Source organism: Balaenoptera acutorostrata, chromosome 17 (assembly GCF_949987535.1).
Source record: "Balaenoptera acutorostrata chromosome 17, mBalAcu1.1, whole genome shotgun sequence".
NCBI classification, from domain to species: domain Eukaryota; kingdom Metazoa; phylum Chordata; class Mammalia; order Artiodactyla; family Balaenopteridae; genus Balaenoptera; species Balaenoptera acutorostrata.
In genome coordinates this window covers 28098124-28123592 of record NC_080080.1, presented here as the reverse complement: position 1 = coordinate 28123592, position 25469 = coordinate 28098124, and the positions used below count along the sequence as shown (strand labels likewise).

The following is a 25469-nucleotide window of genomic DNA, read 5'->3' as shown; positions in this document are numbered from 1 at the left end:
TTCTTTTTCTGCAAAGCCGTAGGGCCAGGGCCTTCTCACTCACCACTGCTCTAGTGGCCAGGATTCGGTGCTCTCACCACTGCGACCCGACCTCAGTCACTGGCTGGGAACTGAAACCCTGCTTCAAGCCGCTGCAGGCCCAGGCCACCCGAAATCATATTAAATCAGAAAAAAAAAAAAAAAAACAACAACACAGAAAACTGGGCAAAGGACATGAACAGGCAGATGGCAAAGAAAGAAAAATAAACAACCAATATACCTGAAAAGCCATACAATCTCACTTATAAAATTAAAAATGTAAATGAAAAAAAGATTTTTTTCATCAGATTGGCAAAAAAAGAAAATCAAAGTTTGATAACACTGGTCTGTTAAGGGTTTGGGGCAAAACACTGATAAGATTTAACGAGAGTGTGAATTGGTGCAATGTACATAAAAAAGAAAACTATACCGCTAGGAACTTATCCTGCACATATGCATTCAAAAAGACAAGTAAATTGTCCTTCAATACTGACTGGTTAAGTCAGGTGGTACAGCAACCTAAGAGGATACTCTGCAATCATGAAAGGGGGTGACATGAACCTGTGTGTGCTGAAGTGAAAAGATCCGGAAGACCTGTTATTAGACAAGAAAAACAAGATGCATAAGAGTGGGTGTGGCATGCTTTCTTCTGTGTAAACAATTCTTTAAATGATATATAACTTGCTACATGCATAAAACATTTTTCTTGAGGGACAAAATAGAGATTTGTTAATAATGGTTTCCCTTGAAAATAGGACAGTGAGGATATAAAGAGACTCTTATTTTCATTTTATAACTTCCTGAGCCATTTGGCTTTTCTAACCATGTGCTTATATTACCCTTGTTATAAAAATTATAAATAGGGGTACAGTGCAATTATGGACAATTGATTTTTTTTCTTTTTTCCTTAAAAAAATCTAAAATTTTTAAAGGAAAATCATTATATAATAAAAGTAATCATGGACTTCCCTGGTGGTGCAGTGGTTAAGAATCCGCCTGCCAGTGCAGAGGACACGGGTTTGATCCCTGGTCTGGGAAGATCCCACTTGCCGCGGAGCAACTAAGCCCGTGTGCCACAACTACTGAAGCCTGTGCGCCTAGAGCCCGTGTGCCACAACTACTGAAGCCTGTGCGCCTACAGCCCGTGCTCCACAACAAAAGAAGCCACTGCAATGAGAAGCCCGTGTGCCACAACGAAGAGTAGCCCCTGCTCGCCACAACTAGAGAAAGCCCACATGCAGCAACGAAGACCCAACGCAGCCAAAAATAAATAAATTAAAAAAATAAAAATAAAAGTAACCACATCATATAGTGCGGTATTAGGAGGGCTTTGCAGTCAAGCCACTTGAGTTTGAATCATGGCTCTTCTACTAACTCTCTGGAGCTTTGAGCAAGTTGTTTACCCTCTCCCTGCCTCAGTTTCTTCATCTGTAAAATAGGGATGAAGATATTAATAGTGGGTATTGCTAAGGGATTGTGGGGATTAGGCGAAACATACAAAGAAATTAGAACAGTGTCTGGCACACAGCAAGCACTCAATATATGTTAGCTTTTATTATTTCTAACTAGAATTACTGGTACAGTGGCTTGAGGTCCAGAAGAGGGCTTTTCAAACATCTTTCCCTTAAAAAGCCCCACAACAGGAAATGCCTTATCTCACTCAAGTCAGGCATTTTCATAGTCACTCTTTACAAAAGTGGTCTTCCCTCAGTGGAGAGCATGTTTCTATTTTTAACCGTGTGTGTGTACACAATAGAGTATGTATAAAGATCCACGGTCCTAAAACAAACTCCCCATGGACACCTCCAAATATCTCTAGAGTTTCCCCTGGGTTAATGCACACAGGTTTGCAGCTCAAGTCTTGACAGAGGCCAGTCCCCGGAGAAAGGGAGGGAGGGAGCATGGAAGAGGAGGCACAAGAGGGCCGAAAGGTCAAAGACGGCTCCATCACGGTCACTCCTTTACCTTGGCCTGGCTCAGCCACCTGTCCCTGGCAGAAATACAGACAGTCTACCTGCTGACCAAGAAAAGTAGATGAAAGAACTGATAAGCAAAGAGGGTGTAAAGAAACTTCAAGAGGGAAGGAGGAAGCGAATGTTTCTGAGCAAGGCAAAAAGCCTATTAATCTCCCTCAGGGACTCAGGATCTAAGTAGTCTCCTTCTGCCTCACTCCCCAGAAAAATTAAGACTGCACTGGCCAACCTCAGCAGAGTACAGGAAAGGAGAATCGGTGCTGTTTGGCTTCATGAATGACCACCCAGCTTCCCTGGGCCTGCTCTCGTCATTAGTAACAAATAAATAAGCGACCGTGTCAATTCACGAGAGATGGCCAAGAGGGGAACGCTAGAGAAGAGATCAATCAATTCAACCCAAGGCCAATCAGATGCTTCTGGGGTCCTCCAGCACTGCTGCCAGGCACAACCCAGCATCACCAGAAGGGGGCGCCAGCCTGCAAGTTCACACACCAACAAGCTCTACCCAAAGAAGGCTCTACAAAGGCTGGCTACCCCTCTCACTAGCCATGTGTTCTTGGCCAAGTGTTTTTAACCTCTCTAACCCTTAGTTTCCTTATTTACGTATACACGTATATATATATATATTAAGGTTAATTTATTGTTTAACAAAAATTTATTGAGCATCTGCCATGTGCCATGCGTCAGGCCCTGCTCTACGTGGGTGATTCCTACCTTGTTGATTTGTTGTGAAGTTGAAATGAATGGGAAGTGAAATGCATGGAAAGTGCTTGACATGCTCTTAAATATTAATCTTATAATTATTATTAATAATGCAATGATTTCTAAACCTTACTATGCATAAGGGTCACCCGGGAAGTTGAATAATAGTGCAGATTTCTGGGCAACACTCACAGAAATTGCACTTCAGAAGGTCGGGGGAACCCAGGAATCTGCATTTTACATAATTACGACAGATGATTTTGCAGCAGATGGTCATGGACATACTGTGAGGAGGGGCGCTCCAAAGATAAAGAGCACAGGGAATCTCTCTCCAGTCCAGCCAAACTGCAAGAGCTTTCTTCGATGGGAAGTGGAAGGTGAGTGAGCAGAAGTTAAGGTGGCCAGGCTGCCAACACGAGATCATTCATTCAAGGGCAAGGTACACAGGAGAGAAGAGTTTAACTTACAGAGTGATCTGTTCCCTCACAGCTCTCCAGAAGCACCTTCCTGGGCTAAATGCATTTTCAGAGGATTGGAAGGGAAGGGGGGGACATACAGAAGGTACCAGTACCAGCCAAACTCAAGTGCACACATGTTCGTTTGTAAAGCTAGTAGGATACTTAGCAGCTGGTCCATGGTTTGAAGTCCTCATAATCCTGTTTTAAAGAGGAAGGACCGAACAGTTTGGACTTGGGGGTGTCAAACATCATTCAGCAGAGAGAAACACCTCACAATCCAGCCAGCTCTCCTCTGGGTCATCCCATCAGCCCTAACCTGCTGCCTCTGGTGTGGTCGAGGCGTCCCTGGCTGACAGGCTGAGTGGCACCAAAGGAACCACAGAGGCATGCGGGAGCCTCCCACACTGAACGAGCATTGGGCACAGGCCCTTAAGAAGGTGGGCTTGAGGGGCAACCCTCTCCCCCACTAAATGGGTCTGGGAAGGGTTGCATCCACAGTGGCCATGAACTTCATCTATACTGATTATCTTGGGGGCCTGGTAATAGCAAGAGCAAATCCTCCTTGAAGAAGTTTTCCCTCTTACATTTTCCTCATCTTTGATTTGTCGAATTTACTCAACTGAATTTCTCCCACTTAAAAAAAAGCCCGCTGGTGAGCCTGCCGCTTCTATTTAAGGAGAAGTGTTTATCCAGTGTTTACCAAAATGAGGTGCCTGCCCTCCGTGTCTGGCAGCAAAACCTAAATCAGGGAAAAGTAGCACTCGAGGTGGCAGTGGTGGGTTCGGAGCACGGGCGTCATCGTGGGGACAGCTGACAGGGGAGGAAGGAGGTGGTGAAGGGGTGGGAGAGAGAACTGGGGACTGACATGCCACCAGCACTACAAAGTCAGAGCAGGGCTGGGATTTGTGTCTGGGACTCTAAGTCCAGAGTATAAGGGAGAAGGAAAGGATGGATCTTTTTCCAAGTCCCCTCATTTTCCACCCTTAGTAAGGCTGAGACAGTGCTGTCTGAAAGCAGTTTGAGACCATGAATGGAACAGAATCACCCACTTGCTAGGAAGAAGATGACATAATTTCTAATTTGCTGCAGAGACATGCAACAGCGTTCTAAAACAGCATTTCTTTCTTTTTTTTTTTTTTAAACCTCACTCTGTCCTTAAGCACAGTTTTTAAAATTGACTCCAAGACCTAACAGCCTTGACGGCCTCCCCTCGTCCTCGTCACCGTCACGGCTATGTGACGGCCTGCAGGGCACACCATTCAAGGTCTGCTCTCCGCTCACAGGCTCCTGGGGGGCCACCACCCACCTCCCACACTGAAGCCGCATCTCACAAGGCCTCACTCCCTTGACTTTCGCAGCAGCACTGACCTTGCCCTTCGCTCCATTTAAACAGTCCACCAGTGGAGTTACATCACTGGACCTTGTCAGCACTTGGCCGTGCTCCACTTCTAATATCTTGACATCCTTTCACCTTGGTTCCTAAATAATCTATCCTTTCTCTTTCTCTCTCACATTTTCAATCCCCATAAAGTTGTTTCTCTTCACTTTTTATGAGGTAATATAGTTTAGTAGCCTCCGTTACTAGCTGTGTGACCTTCGGAAAGGCACTTAGCCTCTCTGTGCCTCACCTTCTTCTATGGAAGGAGAATGATAACAGTATCCTTCTTACAGAGTTGTTGTAAGGATTATGTAAACTAATATATGTAAAAGCATGTAAAAAGTAGTGCCTAGCACTCGGTAAGCATTTTAAAATATTGCTATTATTTTTATTTTTCTTCTCACGATCTCCCTCTCTGAATCACATCTGGGTCCCAACACATGAAAGGCCAAAATCAGGGAGGACTTGGAGCAGAGGCCAGGAGTGAGGTGAGGCTGGTGTGGGGTGTGAGTGGTGAGCAAGGATTCAAAACAAGCAAGAAAAGAAACAAACAGAAAAACATTCTGACAGGAGTGTGGTAAAGATTCTTCCTCATCCCTTTAGATTATAAATCAATGAGTAAATCCTCAGACTTGGGCTGTATTGACTAAACTCTCCAATTTCACAGGAAAGCCTCAAACACACTAAACAATAGAGAGTTAATCATCGAACCTTCTCGTAGGGTCTGGGGGTCACAAATAACGCACTCAGGAGACAAATCTCCACAAGGGCAAGATTTCATCAGTTCATATCTGTACATCCCACAGCTCTTTGCACACCTAGCAAATGTCAAGTTGAGATGCTGACCCCGTCTTCAGAAAGAGGCAAACGTCTTAGGAGGGATATAAATTAGGTGCTAAAAGAGGCCAACAAAGGAAAATACTATTCCCTATTGGAAGGATTAAGAGTCCATGGAGATGCCCAGTGAACTAGCTAGCTTTTGAAACTATTCACGACAATCCGAGACTGTAGCAGGAGGAGTCACAGAGATGGGCGTCCGGGGTGAAGGCAGCAGCGTGTGGAGACAGCCCTGGAGGGAGGTGAAGCAACAGCGGGAACGAGGGGATAAACGCAATTTAGAAGCAGGCTAGTTTAAAATCCTTCTAAGACACAGGCCCCAAAGTTTTATTGGACACATAGATCTTTTTAATTTCTAAAATTCCTACCTTTGCTTCTCTGAGAAAACATGTAAATATGTGACCTTTCTCAGACAGGTGGATATAAAAGAAAAGGAAGCATACATGTTTTTCCTGCTCCAGGGATACTAAAACCTTAGTTCTGTCTGAAGTCACTCTACTGACAATCTTTGATGATCTGCTGATACCCGCCCCCCTCCTTAGTGATTTGCATTTGTAAGCTGTACCAACTGAGACAAGAGAGTGGAGGAAGTGGCCAAGACTTCAGGTCACATAGTGCTGTGTGGAGCCCAAGCATGGACCTAGAGAGCAGCACTGCATTATTTTCTCTGCAACCCAGAGAGCTATTTTCCCACTTGCCCCCCCATGTTTAAATATTCGTTTCAGAAGCACAGAACTGGATTAATCAAATTCCTCGGTTCTTGACACACACTCATTAGCTCATGTGAGACTATATTTTTACTTACTGACTGGTTTGTTTATCTATTTTTGTTTTTGTTTATTTCTTCACACTTAATATTATAATAAATGAAGGAACCAGCCCCATCATAAAAACTAGAATGTCGACACCAACTTACATCTACTTCCTCATCCTATTGTCTGTTCACCACTTCCTGCTTTCATTTTTACAAAGAACAATCACATCTATTTGTATTCCTACAAGGCAGATTTTTTTCTTGTTTGGTCTATTTTTTACTTTTTAATAAACAGGTTATCATGATATGAATAATATTGGGGATGATTTTCACTCAAAATTATGTTGCTAAAATTCTCCATATAGTTGTAGTACATTCATTTGACTGCTATATAATAGTCTACCTTATGACCTACACCATAATTTATGTCTTAATTCTTCTGGTGATGAGAAGATGAATTGGGTTAATTCCAGCTACTCATCTAGCTAGGTTTTCCATTCTGATAAACAACTACTTGCATTTCCAGAGGCTCAAGTCTTCCAAAGAAAAAAAAATCAAAAGAGTAAATCTACTTTTATGTAATATATTCCATGGACAAAAAGAAATGCTCTGTGGATCATTTGTTTTTACACATTTGTCTTTATATCCCTTTCCCTGTCATTGTTATGGAGAATCAAGAGTTAAATGTAAAACTAGACTCTGCATTACCCTAACCCAATTTTAGGACCCAACATGCCCAAGGTGACCCTTTGTCCTAGCGTTTTTCTGACCTGGAAACCCTATAATTTCAAGAATTACCTGATGTCCTATTGGGTTTGGCTTAGGTCACTCCATGACCTAGCCCCTTAGCTTTGGCAATGAGACCAGCCCATGAACATGAGAAGCTGACCCAGAGTTACTGGACCTTGCATATAACCTCACTGAGGGAGAAAACCCTCGTCCCTCATAGGGTGGAGGAAGGGGGACACGTGGCGGTTTAACGCAGCCCAGAAGTTAGTTAAGTACCTAGTTCTAAGACCAAATGCTGGGTTTGAGTCACAGGTGAGGGACGTTTCTGAGTCTTAAACCAGGCCCCACTGTTTTAGAGAAGGGGGAGCTACTGTATAAACGTCTCTATGTTAGAAAGCAACTGGCTTGGTTTAGAAATGTTAAAGGCGAAGCAAAGATGTCCATCTTCTTTTGCATCTAAGCCTCTACATGGTAGAGCTGATGTTTTGTCGCTTCAAAACATCTTTGTGAATTTAAATAACTAGGTCTGTGGAGCAGGTCCGGTAATTATAGGGTAGACTTTAAACCAGCCTCTGCCCTATAGTCACCAATCATCCTCCCATTCCTCTAGACAGTGGTTCTCAGAGTGTGCTCCCAACAGCATCAGCATCACCTGGGAACTTATCAGAAATGCAGATTCTCAGATCCCACCCCAGACCTACAGAGTCAGCGACTCAACACTGAAGTTTGAGAACCCCTATTCTAATGCACCCTCTGACTGAGATCACTCATATATCGGCTTCCTGAATGGCTACCTCTGAGAAATAGAGCAGCTGGCTTGACTGTGATTTAAAATACATCTGTGGGGACTTCCCTGGTGGCGCAGTGGTTAAGAATCCGCCTGCCAATGCAGGGGACATGGGTTCGAGCGCTGGTCCGGGAAGATCCCACATGCCGTGGAGCAACTAAGCCCGTGCGCCACAACTACTGAGCCTGCGCTCTAGAGCCCGCGAACCACAGCTGCTGAAGCCCACGTGCCTAGAGCCTGTGCTCTGCAACAAGAAAAGCCACCGCAATGAGAAGCCCACGTACTGCAATGAAGAGTAGCCCCCCCTCTCAGCAACTAGAGAAAACCCGGGTGCAGCAGCGAAGACCCAATGCAGCTAAAAATTAAATAAATAAATTTATTTTTAAAAAGAATAGTAAAAATAAATAAATAAATAAATAGATAAAATAAAATATAGCTGCGCACCACAGCATACATTTTGGGAATCATTTTTACATATTTCACATTCAAAATGAGTCAGTTTCTTACTTTGCTTGGCACAATACTGAGTGTTACTAACCATGTTTCATGAAACTGACAATACACATTTAACAGCTGTGGTTAAAAGCAGATTCTAGCATTGGTGGGTTCCAAGAGAAAATATCTGATCTTTCAGTTAATGACAGTGTGGCCTTGGCAATCGATTAACCTCTCTACCTCTCAGTTTACTCACTCTAAAAAGGGATTCCATGCCTATCGCATGGGACCATTGTGAGGATTCAGTGACATAATGCGGAACCGCTGTAAGTGTACATTAATATTCCGCTTTATTATTATTGGCCTGCTTACCCCTATGTTTGGTATGTGTTGCTAAACACTAAGTTTCTCTAAGCATTCCTGCATATGGGCACCATTAATTTTTTTTTTTTTTAGTACAGTAAGTCCTCTACATACGAACAAGTTCCGTTCCAAGAGTGAGTTCGTAAGTCCAATTTGTTCATAAGTCCAACAAAGTTAGCCTAGGTACCCAACTAACACAATTGGCTATATAGTACTGTACTGTAACAGGTTTATAATACTTTTCACACAAATGATACATAAAAAACAAAGAAACACAAAAAATAAAGAAAACATTTCTAATCTTACAGTACAGTACCTTGAAAAGTACAGTAGTACAGTACAACAGCTGGCATGCAGGGGCTGGCATTGAGTGAACAGGCAAGAAGAGTTACCGACTGGAGGAGGGAGAGGAGGTGGGGGATGGTAGAGCTGAAGGATCGTCAGCAATAGGAGACAGAGGGCAACCTTCAATTTCACTCACGCCTGACATTGATGGAATACACGTTTGCATATTTGAAAGTTTACAACTTGAAGGTTCGTATGTACAGGACTTGCTGTACCATGACTTAAATAAGAAGGTGAAGACTTTATTACATGACTAAACTCTTAATACAAGTGATGAGTTTATTACAGGTCACCTGGCTTCTCTCAGTAATGGTCAGAAATGGCTTATTATGTTCACACACTATTCAATGTGCTTTACATGTATTCTCATTTAATCCTCACATCAAGCCTACGAAACAGGTACAGATTTATTCCCATTTTACAGATAACAGAAGAAGAGAACAGGTAATTTGCTCAAGGTTAAAAAGCTTGTATATAGTGAAGCTGGGATTTGAAGGTGGGCATTTAGGCTTGAGAAATACCACAATAGTAAATGCATCAAAATATGCCCTGAACACTAAGAATGCACACCTGCACAAAACTTCAAGAGTTGGGGAAATTTTATCTTCCCTGTAAGTGCTTGTTTGCTTGCTCTTGTAAAGGGCTTGTTGAAACCTTTGAAAATTCATTTACAAACCATCTGCAGCAGGGGTCTTAATAAGATTATCACCCTCTGCTCTGCATCCCTTACCAGAGAGCAGACAATTAGCGAACACAGACCGCACTAGCCAGGACACAGCTCTTTTTTTTTTTTTCAGCACATGAACCCATGGGGCTGAGCCATTCACCTATTTTCAACAAAAATAATAGGATTGAGTCTTCATTCTTAAATGAGAAGTTAATATATTGTGAACACACTTAAAAGATTGCCATTTTAAAACATCAAATAGATAGGGGGTTTTGATGGTGTGGTCTGAGGCCCACCTGCATCAATGTCACCTGGATACTTGCTGAAAATAGATTCTTGACTCATATCCCAGATCTGCCCACTGACATTTCCTCAAGTCATTCCTGCAATACACATTTTTACAAATGCCCAGGTGATTTTTACGACACTAAAGTTTGAGAACCACTACGGTAAATGGCCCTGGTTTTCAATATTTAATTACAGATTGCAGCCACCTACTCAAATCGGTCTGTAGTAACTCCATGATCCGTCTGTTTCTTTGTGTCCTGAACGCTCCACCCCAGGCCATGATCATTTCTTGCTGGAATCATGACACAGCCACACACTGTGTCCCAGCTGCTCTGTGCGGCTCCAAGCATTCCATCTTCCACGCTGCTCCAGAGCATAAATCTCATTAGGTGATTCCCCTGTTGAAACCCTTTAATGGTGCCCGTGTCCTTTAAGATAAAGTCCAAACTCCATAGCATGGAGTGTCCATGCAAGTCCCCCATACCTGGATTATTTTCCTGTCCCTCTGGGACTGGCTAACTACTACCTGTTCTTCAGGTCTCAGGTTAGCCTTGATCTTTAACTCCTTCTGGAAAGAGATTAGAAGCCCTTCCTTTATGCTCTCACCCCACCCAGAATTTTAACGAGCATTTATCTCATTGTACTGCAACCGTCTGCAATTTCCCAGCACACTGTCAGCTCCTTGAGGACTCGTCCATTATTGCATCCCAGTGTCTAATGCAGCATTTAACACACAGTAGCTGCTGTGGCCTTGAAAGATTTCACAACATCAAAAGTTCCTCCATACTCAGTATTTAGCAATGGCTCCTGGAAAGGCTCTCTACTGAGTTACCTTCCTCTTTCTCTCCTTTTAGGTTGGGTTGACAGCCTGGTGTTATTTACAGTTAGGATAAATATTCCCTCCAATCCTACCTACATCCCATATGCCCAAATCCCTTAAAATTCAAGTTTTCAGCCCAAAATATAGCATGCAAAAACCATGCAGTCTGGGAAGACCTCTGTCTTGTCCATCATTGTATCGCCCACACCAAGCACAGTGCCTGGTATAGAACAGACTCAGAAGAATATTTATTGAATGAAGGAAGAAAGGTACTAAAAGAACTTACAGAAATAGTTGTGGAAATACTACCAGTTTTTGAGAAATCACAAAGCAAGAGAGATAGCCAGTTGGAGATGGACAAAAAGTACACAGATTATCAAAGCAGAGGAAAAAACAAATTCTGGAAATCATAAACTGCTTAGTTTGGTGTTTATCTCCAGTAAAATTGTAGAAAAGGTCCGTCCCTTAATAAGGCAAATAGAAGCCAGCAAAAGTTCACTAAGAACCTACAGATATAAAAAAACAATTCTCACTTCCTTTCCTGACAAGAGTTATGCTTTGGGGCTGCCACATAAATCAGCTACCTGGAATTCAGTAGGCATTTAGTCACAACACTTAGGAAAGTCTTATGAACAAGGGTGACATATGCACTGGAGGACAGCACAGTTCAGGACCCAGAGGATGTTGACTAATGGACTGTCTGCCAACCTCAAGGGAAATCTCCAGTAACGTGTCACCTGGCTCCGTCCTTGCCCTTATCCTACTTTAACATGCTTTATTAATGACACGAATGAAAACACGCATGGCCTGGTGCTGACGGCAGACTAGAGATTACACAAACCTTGAAGGGATAACTAAAACAACAGATGACAGAGGCAGACAGTAACATTACTAGCCGTTGTGTACTAAAAGCCTACTTCGTCAAGAACTCTATCTCTGCTATTTTCTTGAATCTAAAGACATATGTTCTAAAGACATACAGGGTGTAGAAGAGGAAACTGAGGTGCTGAGTGGTGATGAGCCTTGCCCAAGTCACAAAGCTAGTAACAGCAGAGCTAGCCCTTCTGACTCCAGAGTTGGCTTTCTTCTTTATCCACTCTGCATGGGACCTCGTCATCAGAATTCACAAAGATCTAAGAACTGGAAACCAAGATGATAGCATTCAATTCAGTCCATTTCAGATACATGTTGAGCTGTGCACAGGCTAAGGCACTGGGAGGGGGAAACATGGAGAAGTACAATCCCAGTGCTCAAGGCTCCTTTCAGGAGGAGACAAGCTATAGAGACAAGCAACTAGGATACGAGAGGACATGCTGAGTGCAGTACAGAGAGAGGGCACGAAGGCACCACAGAGGAGGAAGAAATACTCTCAGACAGGGTGAGTGGAAGAGGGCAGGGATTATGTCAGGGAAGAGATACCACTTGAGATGGGCCTTGAGCAGCCCAGGGAACACAACCAACTGTTGGGGGTGCAGAAGGGAGCAGACCTTTAGTGAACGGGGGTGGCATGAACTGAAACCCAGAGGAAGGAAAACACAGGGCATATTTAGAATATACTGAACCCCTTCTTTGGCTAGAGTACAGTGATCAGATGAGAAAACACGGCCAAAAGGGTGAGTTGTAGAGAGCTGAAGAATGTAAAGCTATGCTAAGGGCCTTTACTCTGAAGGCAAGAGGGAGCCATGGCGAGTTTTGAACAGGGTGTTCACATGAACAGAGTGATGCTTTATAGAGATCTTGCAGCAGTAATATCTGGAGGAGCGACTGCAGGCCGGAAGGCAAGGCAGGTGACTATCACAGTTAGAAACTGGGCCGTAAGGGAAGGGGGAAAGAGTCCTGACTACAGGGTCCCTCTCCACATAGCTCTTAGGTTCACAAAATTAACCACATAGGTTCAGAATCATTTAAAACCCCAGGTGAACTAAAGGATTTAAAACAGGAAAAGCATAAAGTAAGTTAAACATTAAGAGACACCTCATCTTATGTTACACACTTGACTGCAGTTCTACCCACATAAAAGAACAATTGAAGGGCGATATGTATATTTTCTGTACAACCAAAGAGCCAAAGAACAAAACAGGAATTATCTCAGTCAAATGAAAGGAAAAAATGTCTCTTGTATGGCCCGAGGACTATGTGAAAAACTGGATAATCTAATCAGAATGGATTGAGCGGCTCCAAGATCAATGCTACATTTACCATTGTGTAATCAATCTTTAATGCAAATATTTTTTATTTGCAAGCACAAATGTCAATAAAATAAAAATAAACAAGCTGGGTAAATTCTGGCATCTGTACAGAGTGTTAGAACAAAAGCGAATGGAGCAATGGAAGGCCTCGTGGGGTTTGTTTTAATTCAGACATGTGTTCAAGGAACTAAAGTGAGAATTGGGGAGGCAGGGAAAAATGAAGTCACCTGGAAATGTTTCCAGAAGAAGGCCTGGCAACAACAGAGAGGATTTCTGGATGAGGGGAGGGACGGGCTTGGAAGAAAGCAGGTGCGAGGCAGGTGGACCAGCTCCCGCACTCTTGCCCTGGGACACCTAAGCAAGGCCAGCAGAGCCTGGCACCTCCCAGGGAGGGGACTTCACCCAGACGCCGCACTCCCACTGTGCCTTCAGAGCTGGGTGCTCGCTGGGCAGTGGCAAGGCATTCTGCAAACCAGCTGAGCTTCCAGCAGCAAGCTCCAACGGTCACCTCACCCCATTGTTTAACCCAATGAAAACTATTTAAACTCTTGAGCTTCTGAACGAAATGTTTTGGAAGGTCCCTCTGAAAACATTCTCTGCTGATTTTTGTGTGCTGCGTAGCATTTAAAAAGAATGAAGCTCTCTCGTGGTCAGATTGTACTCTGCACACAAATTATGCTCTGCATTTCCACGGATTTGTTTAATGGAACCTTCCCTAGGATCTCAACTCAAAATGACGTCTGGCACAGAGCACGTGTTCCCCGGCTAACCCTTGGCTGGCCCAGGTCCTCTGCCCCACCCCCCCGACACAAGTCAACTTTTAATTCAAGTGTACTCAGTGTTCTCTAGCCTCTCCACCTCTCTCCTCCCCACCCCACAATGTTCTAAGAAAAGCCAAAATGGAATGAAAAAGCAAAGCTGATTATTACAAAAATATTAAGGCCACTCTCTTTAGGACCACTGGAGAGTGTTTGTATGGTGATAAAATGAGGAGGGTAAGTAGGAAATGGTAGTTTGGAAGTATCCCCAAACAATTAAACAGTATGTAACTCATTCCTGTGGGCTGCTTCTATAAGCACCCCAAAGAGACAAAACCAACAAGGCTCAAAAGGAACAAACCCACTAAAACTGAATTCCAATATCTCCTTGGTGTATAGCATCACAAAAATATCTTCTAGGCTCTAGCAGGGCATATCCATCTGTTCACAAATATCTAGTAAGGACCTACTAAGTTTTAGGCACTGTGCTAATTATGGAGAGCACAAAGGCAAATGGCTCCATGTTTAAATTTTACCCCTGTGCTCCAACATATTTTTAGGGACACATACCTAAGGTGGTAGAAATTATTTTTAAAATGCAAGGAATTGATAAAACACACATTTGAAGACAGTAGTTACCTCTGGGGAAAGGCACAGAATGGGATCTGGGAGAGCACGCAGGCAGCTTCGGTGATGGTAATTCTTGAAGTGAAAGGTGGGTCACAGTGTTTGCTTTATTGTTATACTGCATAGCTTACATGTATGTTATATCTGTTCTTTATCTATGTCATATTATATACATAATACTTTAAAAGAAATAATGCAGCATAAATAAATTTTAAATAAAAAATAAAATGGGGGGTGGAAGAAGGAAGAAAGGAAGGAAGGAAGGGAGGAAGGAAGGAAGGAAGGAAGGGAAGAGGGAAGGAAGGAAGGACGGAAACAAACATGGTCCATGTCCTAAAGAGGCTCACATCCTAGTAGAGGAAAGAGCCATCTAAAAAATAAGTATTAAATACAACATGGTAACCATGAAAATAGAATTTTTTTAAAACTCTAAGGAAGTACACAGTACTAAAGTTAACAGCAATGGCACGTAAAATTCAGATCCCCAAGTGTCTTTGCACTTAAAACCCAGTTTTAGGGCTTCCCTGGTGGCGCAGCGGTTGAGAATCTGCCTGCTAATGCAGGGGACACGGGTTCGAGCCCTGGTCTGGGAAGATCCCACATGCCGCAGAGCAACGAGGCCCGTGAGCCACAATTACTGAGCCTGCGTGTCTGGAGCCTGTGCTCCGCAACAAGAGAGGCCGCGATAGCGAGAGGCCCGCGCACCGCGATGAAGAGTGGCCCCCGCTCGCCGCAACTAGAGAAAGCCCTCGCACAGAAACGAAGACCCAACACGGCCAAAAATAAATATAAATAAATAATAATTAAAAAAAAAAAGCTTTAAAAACAAACAAACAAACAAAACACCCAGTTTTACCCTTTATAAGTGTCAATATAGCATTACTTCCCCTGGGACTCTTTTCAGAACTCCAAAGTCTGGGCTCCATGGCCCTCCTCTGTGTACTCATGGGACCTGGTACTTCCCCCAGAAACATATCTCATCACACACGTACATGGAGCCCTTGGTTTACTGGTGTATTTCGGTGCCTGGCCCACTGGCTGGCACATCAATAGTTGCTGAAAAAACAAATGAGTAGAAGCAACTGACAAAGGATGTATCTCCAAAACATACAAGCAACTCATGCAGCTCAATATCAAAAAAACACCCAATCCAAAAATGGGCAGAAGACCTAAACAGACAGTTCTCCAAAGAAGATATACAGATTGCCAACAGACACATGAAAGGATGCTCAACATCACTCATCATTAGAGAAATGAAAATCAAAACTACAATGAGGTATCACCTCACACCGGTCAGAATGGCCATCATCAAAAAAATCTACAAACAATAAATGCCGGAGAGGGTGTGGAGAAAAGGGAACCCTCTTGCACTGTTGGTGGGAATGTAAATTGATACAGCCACTATGGAGAACAGTATGGAGGTTCCTTAAAAAACTACAAATAGAACTACCATATGACCCAGCAATCCCACTACTGGTCATATACCCTGAGAAAACCATAATTCATAAAGAGTCATGTACCACAATGTTCACTGCAGCACTATTTACAATAACCAGGACATGGAAGCAACCTAAGTGTCCATTGGCAGATGATTGGATAAAGAAGATGTGGCACATATATACAATGGAATATTACTCAGCCATAAAAAGAAACGAAATTGAGTTATTTGTAGTGAGGTGGATGGACCTAGAGTCTGTCATACAGAGTGAAGTAAGTTAGAAAGACAAAAACAAATACCATTTGCTAACACATATATATGGAATCTAAAAAAAAAAAAAAAATGGTTCTGAAGAACCTAGGGGCAGGACAGGAATAAAGATGCAGATGTACGGAATGGACTTGAGGACATGGGGAGGGGGAAGGGTAAGCTGGGACAAAGTGAGAGAGTGGCATGGACATATATACACCACCAAATGTAAAACAGATAGCTAGTGGGAAGCAGCTGCATGGCACAGGGAGATCAGCTCGGTGCTTTGTGACCACCTAGAGGGGTGGGATAGGGAGGGTGGGAGTGAGACACAGAGGGAGGGGATATGGGGATATATGTATACATATAGCTGATTCGCTTTGTTATACAGCAGCAACTAACACAACAATGTAAAGCAATTATACTCCACTAAAGATGTTAAAAAACAAGACAAAACAAATGAGTAGCATTACTGGGTTCAGGTCTGTTAAGTGGCGGCTGAGACTGAAGAGAAAAGGAAGGGTGGAAATGCTAAGCTGGAGAATCCCATCCAAGACTCAAGAATGCCCCAGCTTTGCACAGACAAAACCCCTTCATCGTCCCTGATGAGCTGGGCTCGGCAGTGTAGAAGACCACAGCACCACCCGCAGATCCTGAACCATTGCTCTCTACGCACTAAGGTTTCTCAGCTTGGATCCTTCGCTTCTTCCACAAACACTAAGGGGAAAAACATTGGATGTCAGGCAGTAACCCAGTATCAGGTTCAGGCACAGCCTCCATCTCTCAAGAACAGTCAGGCCTGCCAGTCGCCTGGGCAGAAATGAGATCTTCCTGGCAGAGGCTTGCAGAGCCTGCATATCTCAGCCACAGGGGTGAGCACAAGAAGCCAAAGATGCGGGAAGATCCAGTTTCTCTGAATCACGTTGCTGCCACACAAGACAAGGGAACATCCTTCCCTCTGAAACTGCCACAAACTCCCTCAGATGCAAAAGGACTCGGCAAATAGAACTGTCAACTGAGACCTCAGAATGCTCCTCAGATGTCAACAAAAGGATGTGGTCCCCAGCTCATGACAGCAGCACCAAGCACCTAACAAACACTTGACAAATTGTGCACCGTCAGAGCATGTGCCTGTCTGATTAATAACAATGGAAAAGGAAGTGGGCCATTATTTTGGTCACGGACCAGTATCATATAGATAAAAGGTCACCGTGCTAGTGGGGATATTGCTATGGATTTAATTTTTGCCTTGAAACATTGCAAGAGAAGGCTTATTCTAGCTTGATTATCTGAGTGATATTGCAGCTGAAATCGTGTTTAGCAAAATATATTTAGCTCTATGTTTGGACATACAGTGAGTCCCAAGTTCCCAACATCTAGAGACCTCATTTTAAATTGCATCCTACAAATGTCCTCCCCTTTTTTTCCATTCAAGCAAATTGGTATAGCCCTTGTTCCACTTGCCACATTCTTTCCAGGGCAAACAGATGGAAGGAAGAGAACATGCCAGAAAGAAGAAATGGAAACTGAAAATGACATTACAATGAAAATAAAGCTGCAAAATATTATCTGGGTCAACTCTTCATACGTTTTAAAATCAGCACCAGCAGGCTCTGCACATATGGCATTGGTTTTATACTTTTTTGGTTCAGATGTCACACAGGATTAGTGCAAAAGGAAAAATCCCAGCATGGAACCTATTTTTATACAGATTAATCAATCATTTCGTATCTCTTCCTTTCCCATCATCCCCCAAACTTTCAACTTAATGAAACTGCTCTCACTCAAAATATGTCATTTACTGCACTCTGAACGGAAGTACTTTCAGGAAAGGAAGTGGGCTTAGAATTTGAACCTGGGTTTTTAAATGTCACATTTTTAATTCAAGTTATAAATATTAACTAGACTTATGCTATGGCCCAGCCCCTTTTAGCTTACATAGCCATTGTGGAATCCTACATATCCATCAGTGGCAGCAAAACGAATTGGCAAACATTTTATTATGTAGATATAGATATAGCCATTTAACGAAAACAGAAAGCCACACATTTGTAAAGAGAAACCGACTGCATATTTCACGTTTTGTTCTGTTGTCTACATTTTCAAGTACATTGAATGTCATAATTCCCATCAGAAAGCCAAGCACACAGTTAGGTTCTTAGTAAGTATTTGCTAGGAAATTTGATAGGCTAAATGGAATCAAACCAAAGAATTGTTCAAGTTATTTGCTACAGCCTCCCTTAACTACAAGGCATTGTGAAAATGATGATGATGATGTTTACAGTAATCATAATACAACAGCAGTGACTATTTAGTGTATGTCATGTGCCATTGATGATGTCATTGAATTTTCAAAGCAGCCTTGTGTCATAGGTACTATTATTATTCCATTATACAGATTAGGAAACAGAGAGGAAATTCTGATATTTTGAGGTTGAAAAAAATCCCATACAACGCTGGTTTTCAGAGATGGGCAGGAGAATTTATCACAGACACATTGAAAAAGGGAAATGGAGCCTTATAATACTCATAAGGTGAAAAACTTTGGAGAAAGTGTCATCGACATTGTTTCCAGATCTCCAAAACCATGATCATTACAGAGTTCATCATGCACCTTTATTTGTCTGCTGCCCCTTTGATAGGTGGAAATTATATTTATAAAATATTAAGGCAATGACCTAAAGCTCGACCTCAGTGACAAAGTCAGAGCCAGAGGAGCCACCAGTACGTTCACATCCTCAAAGGGTGGTACCTTTTCACCATTTGGGGCAATTAAAATTGAGCCATGACTAACAGTTGGAAGAGATGACATTTCACTGGTTGTCCTTTGCATGAATGGTCAGTCATGAGTACAGAAAATAAGAGACATTTACAATCTAGTGTAATACTCTGTGCTCCCTCTTTTATACGATTACAAATGAATCTCTCTTTATACCAATGCAGTACATGTTCTGCTTTTTGTTTAGAGCTGCTAGATGCCAGCTATCTTCTGTGGACAGCCTGAAAATCTAATTTTACACAATTTTAAAGTTATTGAACTAGACTTGGTGTTACCATACACACAGTCTTTTGTTTCCACTAATTAATTTTAACACCACAGGCATTAATCATTTGCCCAGCACATGAAAATTGCTTTAAGATGACTCATGTGTTTTACAACATCGCAAACCCAACCCTTATGCTCTTGGAATGTACAGTAAAGAGGAAGTATTAGAGCAAATCAGTTAATAAAAAGAAAATTCTTCCACATCCCAATTCCACGGACATGAAGTTTTAGAATTTCTACTGGATGCTACATGAGAAAAGTAAACTAAAACTGGTTAGAGAGGTGGTCTCTGAATAATTTCCACGGTGAACTGGCAGATATGAGCCCATGAGCAAGATCTCTCTTGAAAATAAACACATCGAGTTTCAGTCTACACAGAGGCCCACTGCAAACTCTGTGCAGTGCCAATTAGCATTAACTGTGGCTGTGCTCATCTATTCCCATAGCACGTCGCTGGGTAAGGCCAAGCTCTGCATTTACAAATGCAGCATGCAATGCTCAGAGTTAGAAGAGCATTCTAAAATGTAATCGTCCATGGTCAATCTTTTTCCCTTTGGCTTCGAATGGCAGACTCACAAATGACAAGGGGTATTTAAAACAATATATGTGTGTATTTTTAAAAGTTTAGTTCCAGATTCTGCATTCAGACTATCTGAAAGGCGAGTGGAAAATTTGTTTTTAGACTACACTTTTAGCCTACCACAACTAACTTGACACACACATATACACAAAGAGCATATGCTCTGGGATCCAATATAATTATTTACTTACTGTGACTAATATGACTTACTTAGAAGGTAAGCTCCGTAGACTTTCATGGCAAACACTGCCTCTGCAAACAGCCTCCCACCACAGGCTGGGCTATGTCTTGTGCAGAAATACAGTGTGTGCAGCTCAGCTCAGCTCTCCGTGGAGTACAGTCTCAGAGTGGGGTATCCATGGAGACCGAGCCTCCTACTTGTGCAGGGCAAGGAAGTTACTCCGCTGGGCACCATAGCAACAGGAGGCAGAGGGGAGGTTGGCCAATCAGGGAAGAGCACAGGAGCTTCTCCCTGGTGACTGCAGCATTTCAAATGAAACCATGGCCCTCATGAATGAACACAAAGCATTTAAGGAAACATCAAATTGTCAAACAGAAGTAAATGCGTACACAACAGTCAAGGCTAATCCTCTGACAATTACGGAGCAACACTGTGAGTCTTTCTACAATGATTATATCCCAAAGATCAAGGAAGAAATTACATCAAAACCCCACACAGTCCTAAATTTAACGGCAAGCATGTGATGCTTTGAGGAAAATACTTGGTGTATTTCGTGAATTCCAGCTATTTAAATATGCAAGGCACTTCACAGTGCTTCCCAGGAGAGAGGAACAGGAGACATCCATTGTTCTGATGGGGCTGATAGGGCTCCCTAGGACAACTGTTGGCATAGTGCTTCCAAACAGGAGTTTGCTTAGAGTAAGCACGTTTATCAAGCTTCCAGCAAAGCCCTCCATTGTATCAGAATAATTCTAACTAAGAAGGCATCCATGATAAAGTAGGGCCAATGCAGACAAGATGGTGAGTGAACATTCAAATGCCTTAAAGTTGTGCTATTTGTAAACTCTCTTCATTTCTCATTTAATAATGGTAATGATCATTTATTGAGCACATACTGTAGACTAGGCAAATACTATAACTAGAAACACAACTTCTTACCAGATGCGGACTCTGATCTTTGCAAAGATACAGGATGTGCATGTTTACTTCTTAGTGCTGTGCAGTATTTACTCTATGCATATACCAGCATATCTCATTTTATTGCACTTTGCTTTATTGCGCTTTGCAGACATTGTGTTTTTTTACAAACTGAAGGCATATGGTAACCCTGAGTTGTCAGATGATGATTTGCATTTGATAGCATAAAGTATTTTTAAATTAAGATAAGTATATTTTCTAGACATAATGCTATTGCACATTTACTAGACTACAGTATAGTGTAAATATAACTTTTATATACTCCGGGAAACCAAAAAATTCATGTGACTCACTTTATCACAATATTCACCTTATTGCATTGCAGTGGTCTGGAACCAACCCACAATATCTCTAAGGTAGGCCTGTACTCTGTCATATACTTAACATACTTAACTTACTTATACATACTTGTAAGTATACTTAACATACTTGACTTAATATACTTATATATTTTACGATTCTCACAGCAACCTGAGAAAGATAAGTATTAATTGTTCCTCCATATTATAAAAAAAAAGAGAAAACATTTCCTTACGTTTACAAAAGAAACTCTCCTGCCCACTGACTCCCCCTCCCCTCACTGCTCGGCAGGTGACCTGGTCCACCCTATTCAATGTCTAAATACAAGGTGAGGTACCTTCCTCCTTATATTAAAGTTGTTCCAAAGCCTCTTATTACAGAGCTCTCTCTTATAATTACCTTCTTTGAACAAAAAGTGTCATCTGAAAAAGATACATCAGTCTGAACCTCAATCGGTGCTAGTTTGGGCTGCCTTCAGAGATCAACTGATGGGATTGTTTAAAATGAAGAAGGCCAAGAAATTCAAAACCAGATTTTGTAATTATTCCTGTCATATGACTCCTCCAACCTTTTAAAGATCAATTTAAATAGCACTAGTCAATGGTTAAGTTGTAGAGACTGAAAAACATATTCTTTGCTAACTGAACTCAGTTATATTCAGTTATATTAACTGAATAGCTTTGGGTAGTGATGGATACTTACATTGTTGCATCTACAGGAAAACAGACAAACCAGCTGTGCCGTGCTATCCATGGATGCTGTGACAGCCTGCTCGCTACCCTCCAATGTTCACCTCATTCTCCCCTTCTTCCATAATAATAGGTGCCCAGGTGACTAAGATGTCCTCGGATATAATTGGAAATGACATGTGTCACTTCTGTGCCCTGACCTTAAAATGACTGAGTGAGTGTCCCCTGGTCCCTCTCCCCCTTCCTTCTGCCTGGTATAGGACAGCTGACCTGACACAGCTGCCTGCCAGCCTCGGTCACCCAAACACTTATGTACTGTTTTATGAGACAGATCAACTTCTGTCTAATTTTAACCTCTGGATTTGGGGCCTTCTTTTTACATTAACTTAACTCATACCCTCACAGTACTTGTAGGCTTGAAAACAATACTCAATAAAAGCACCAGACATGACTTCGAAACTGCTTTATATTAAACAAATTGGGCAGAAGTGAAGATAATTTGCTCTGGAAAAGACGGCTGAGTTGAAAGGTAGCTCGAACGATGAACGAGACAATACATTTTTTATATTAACTATGAATAACAAGATCAATGTTACTAAATTAATAAGAGTATAAATTGGTATGTTTAACTAAAAAAATAAATTTAAAAAACCTATCGGATATTGACTATTTCATCCATCTCTAAAGGTTTACTCGAGTTCGCAAATAAAACATTTTTAATCTCATTAGGAAAACGCAGGGCCTTATATTCTGTCATATAACTGTTTCCCTACACTTTGTTATCTTCACAGCCTTCTCACTAATGTACCTGCTTCCAGTTTCATCTCTTGATAGTCCAAGTTCCACAGAGCAGCCAAAAAGATCTTGAACATATACATTAAATCGTCTCTCTTAAAACCGGCCAGAGGTTCCCATTGCTCTAACGACACAGACCTCACCTGCGACAACTCTTCTCCCTTCCTAGGTCACTGCTCTGCCCACTGCCCCCCAAACCCTCCCCAAATGTGAAGGAATATGACTAAGTTCTCAGCTCAACTGTCATCTCCCCAGACACTCCCTGCCCCATGCCCATGACTGTCTATAGCAATACCTTGTTTTACTTGTCACTATCTGAACTTATCTTGTTTGTCTGTTTGTGTGTGTATCAGCCATCTCCCCATGTTAAAGGCAGCCTCCAAGAGAACAGGCATCTTTTCTGTTTTTTCCACTCCTCTATCCCGAATGCCTGGAACAGTGGTGTCAGCACAGAGTAAATGCTTACTAAACACTTGTTGAGTGAATGAAGGAAAGCTGGTCAATCAATGTACAGCCAGGATTCAAACTGAGGTTTAGCAGAAACCTTACACATGGTGAAGTGAGGGTTGCCATCCTTCAGGCTCCTACGCAGCGATCACCTTCCTGCAATGCCACATTCTAGTCCCTGCATCTTGGAATGTAAGCCCACTGCAGCCAGCTTCCTGAAGCTTACCTCACTTAACCATGGGCTGCATTCACGTAGCTTGCTGCTGTCCCTCGGCTGCTCTCAGATACAGGTTCAGGTGGTAGAAGACCTTCATTCATTGAATTACCCAAATGAACTTACATGACTTTTGCTCAACACGTAACTTTTGTCAATAACCCTACAGTCTACCCAAAAGGCACACAACAAATTATACTGGCGAAGAAGACAGAGAGGTCAGAGTACTTATCCCTCTGCCTCCTTTCTTGTCAGGTGCTTTGTTCCTCTACCAAAGTACACGGTTCCCTCACATGTTGCCTGGGAATTCTCTCCCTCTGGATTTTGGGTATCTCGACCTTCCTCTGGCCTCTGGCATCTTCAGGATGGGGGAAGGGCTCCAAGCCATTGCCATCGCCATATTTGTTGGATTTCCTTAATCAGGCCCATTCCTGTGTATGCAGTCTCTTCAATAAACTCTTCTCAATTAGGACAAAAAAAAGAAAAAAAAAAAAGAAAAGCCCAACCTAAAGCATGTATCTGCATGATTTATAACTCTTAGTTTATAGGTTTGTGTGTAAAAGAAGTTTCCAGGTTTATTTCTCTTATGCTGGTAGTTGATAAATATCTTTAATGGTGGGTGTGTGGTCTGCTGGAGTGTCTGCTATGTATGAGAGACCCATAGTGCTTCGTTCTCAACACATTAGAGCACTTAGCATCTGGCAGGCTCTCACATCGGTAGCTAGAACACTGTACATGCAATAAATCCTAGTAGACCTGGGATCTGGATGGCAGGGCCTCTGGGAAGAAGATTATAATTCACTAATTCTCAGGGAAAAACCATTAGCAGACCATTTGGCACCGTTACATTGATTGGGTGCCTCATCAAAAGCACAGATGGGAGAAAGGCATGAGAGTAAATATGTAAGTAATCCTGCCATAAAGATAAATACTCAGGTCTCCTCATCACATTTAAGCTTCTGGTCTCTGCTGGGGGGAAGGGATAGACTATACAATAGTTCACCATAAAACATTCTCTGCTGTATCCTGGGGGAATGTTGTTTCTCTCAGAGTGAAAGAAAGTTTCAGAGATTGATTTCAGTATCAATGCAAAAGCTCTTGTTTAAGTTGACAAAGCCTAATGATCTTTGTTTGCCAAAGTATTAACGACATGCAGGGCAGCACATAAAACATTGTGACAAGTACAGAAAGGGCTAGTTCATGATTAAGTAGAAAATCCTGAAGACCTTAACATTTCTTTGATGTTGACATCCTCAGGGTTTATTTTACTGATCTGCATCCAAACAGCCTCCTGTGTTTAACTTTCTGTATTTCATTGAAGTTACACTGAGGTTCATTGATTCCGTTATCAGCAACAGCCAGCATGATCTATATATGGACTGTATCAGCTAATCTACAGGGCTCTACAGATATTTTTTAAAAATCCCTGTCGTATATCAATACATCTTTCTCAATTGTCACACTCTCCTATTAATTAGGAATAATTAAAATTATTCCTTTGAAGTCAGACCTTAGACGCAGTGCGGTAGTTAAGAGTTAGAAGCAAGACTACCCTGTTTAAAATCCATTTACAAACTGTGTGACCTTGCATGAATTAACCTCTCTATGCCACAGTTTCTCCATCTGTAAAATAGGGGATAATGATATCACTTTCTCACACTGATATTAGGATTAAATGAGTAAAGTCCTTGGAATTTTGCCTGGGACAGTCAGGGCTCAATAAATATTAGCTAAAACAATTTTTAATCAAACTTCAGAGTCATGCAATCCCACAATTACATTTAATATATTCTTCCAGATATCTTCAGTATCTGAAATAGACTTAAGCCTTTATTTGAGGCTGGGCTTTGCTGCTGGAAGAACTGATTGAAACTGTAAGCTATTACAAAAGTATTGCCCCTTGCCAAAGAATGCAGCACGTTTCCATTTAACCAAAATCTCTTTTAGCACTAAAATTTTAATTTTTCCACTCTATGAAAATATTTCTAAAATGTTCAAGACATTTTCCTGCCCTCATACACATTATCTTCTGCCAACTCCACCATCACACTGACTCAGTCTGTTTCTGGAACATCAATTATTGCATTAAGTGCTACAAAACATTTAAAGCCTGAAACACTTAGAAGGTCACTATGCTTTTCAGTGGTCTTTTGTCTGCTTTTTCATATTTTCCCATCTCTTTCTTCATTGTCAAGCCATCAGCTGTCAATTAATGCTCTTTTCAGTGCCCTCCTATAGCAAATACTCCGCCCCGTGTTATGTGAATTGGGAGACATGACCTGCTAGAATTTTGTTTTAAATAAACATATAAGTTCTGTGGGATAGTTTTAAGGGTTTTCCTGTAAACAAAGTGCAAGAAATTTCTGATATTATCTATCTTAAGAGCAACAAATGACCATTCTTAACATTTACTAAGGAATTACT

At 41.9% G+C, this 25469-nt stretch overlaps 1 protein-coding gene across 8 annotated transcripts in view; it reads right to left on the bottom strand.

Moving 5' to 3' along the window:
• The window catches only part of SYBU (syntabulin), a 125908-nt gene that overhangs the window by 20291 nt on the left and 80148 nt on the right, over nt 1-25469 (bottom strand). Inside the window, exon 1 of one of the 8 annotated variants that reach the window (XM_028168177.2) lies at nt 21603-21690. The exons of 6 other annotated variants lie outside the window; for them this stretch is intronic. In XM_028168177.2, coding sequence (XP_028023978.1) covers nt 21603-21612 — 10 coding nt within the window. In that variant the 5' untranslated portion in view covers nt 21613-21690. Of the gene's footprint in view, nt 1-19651; nt 19838-21602; nt 21691-25469 lie in introns of those variants that run through there. One more of the 8 variants, XM_057531783.1, reaches the window with a different exon arrangement.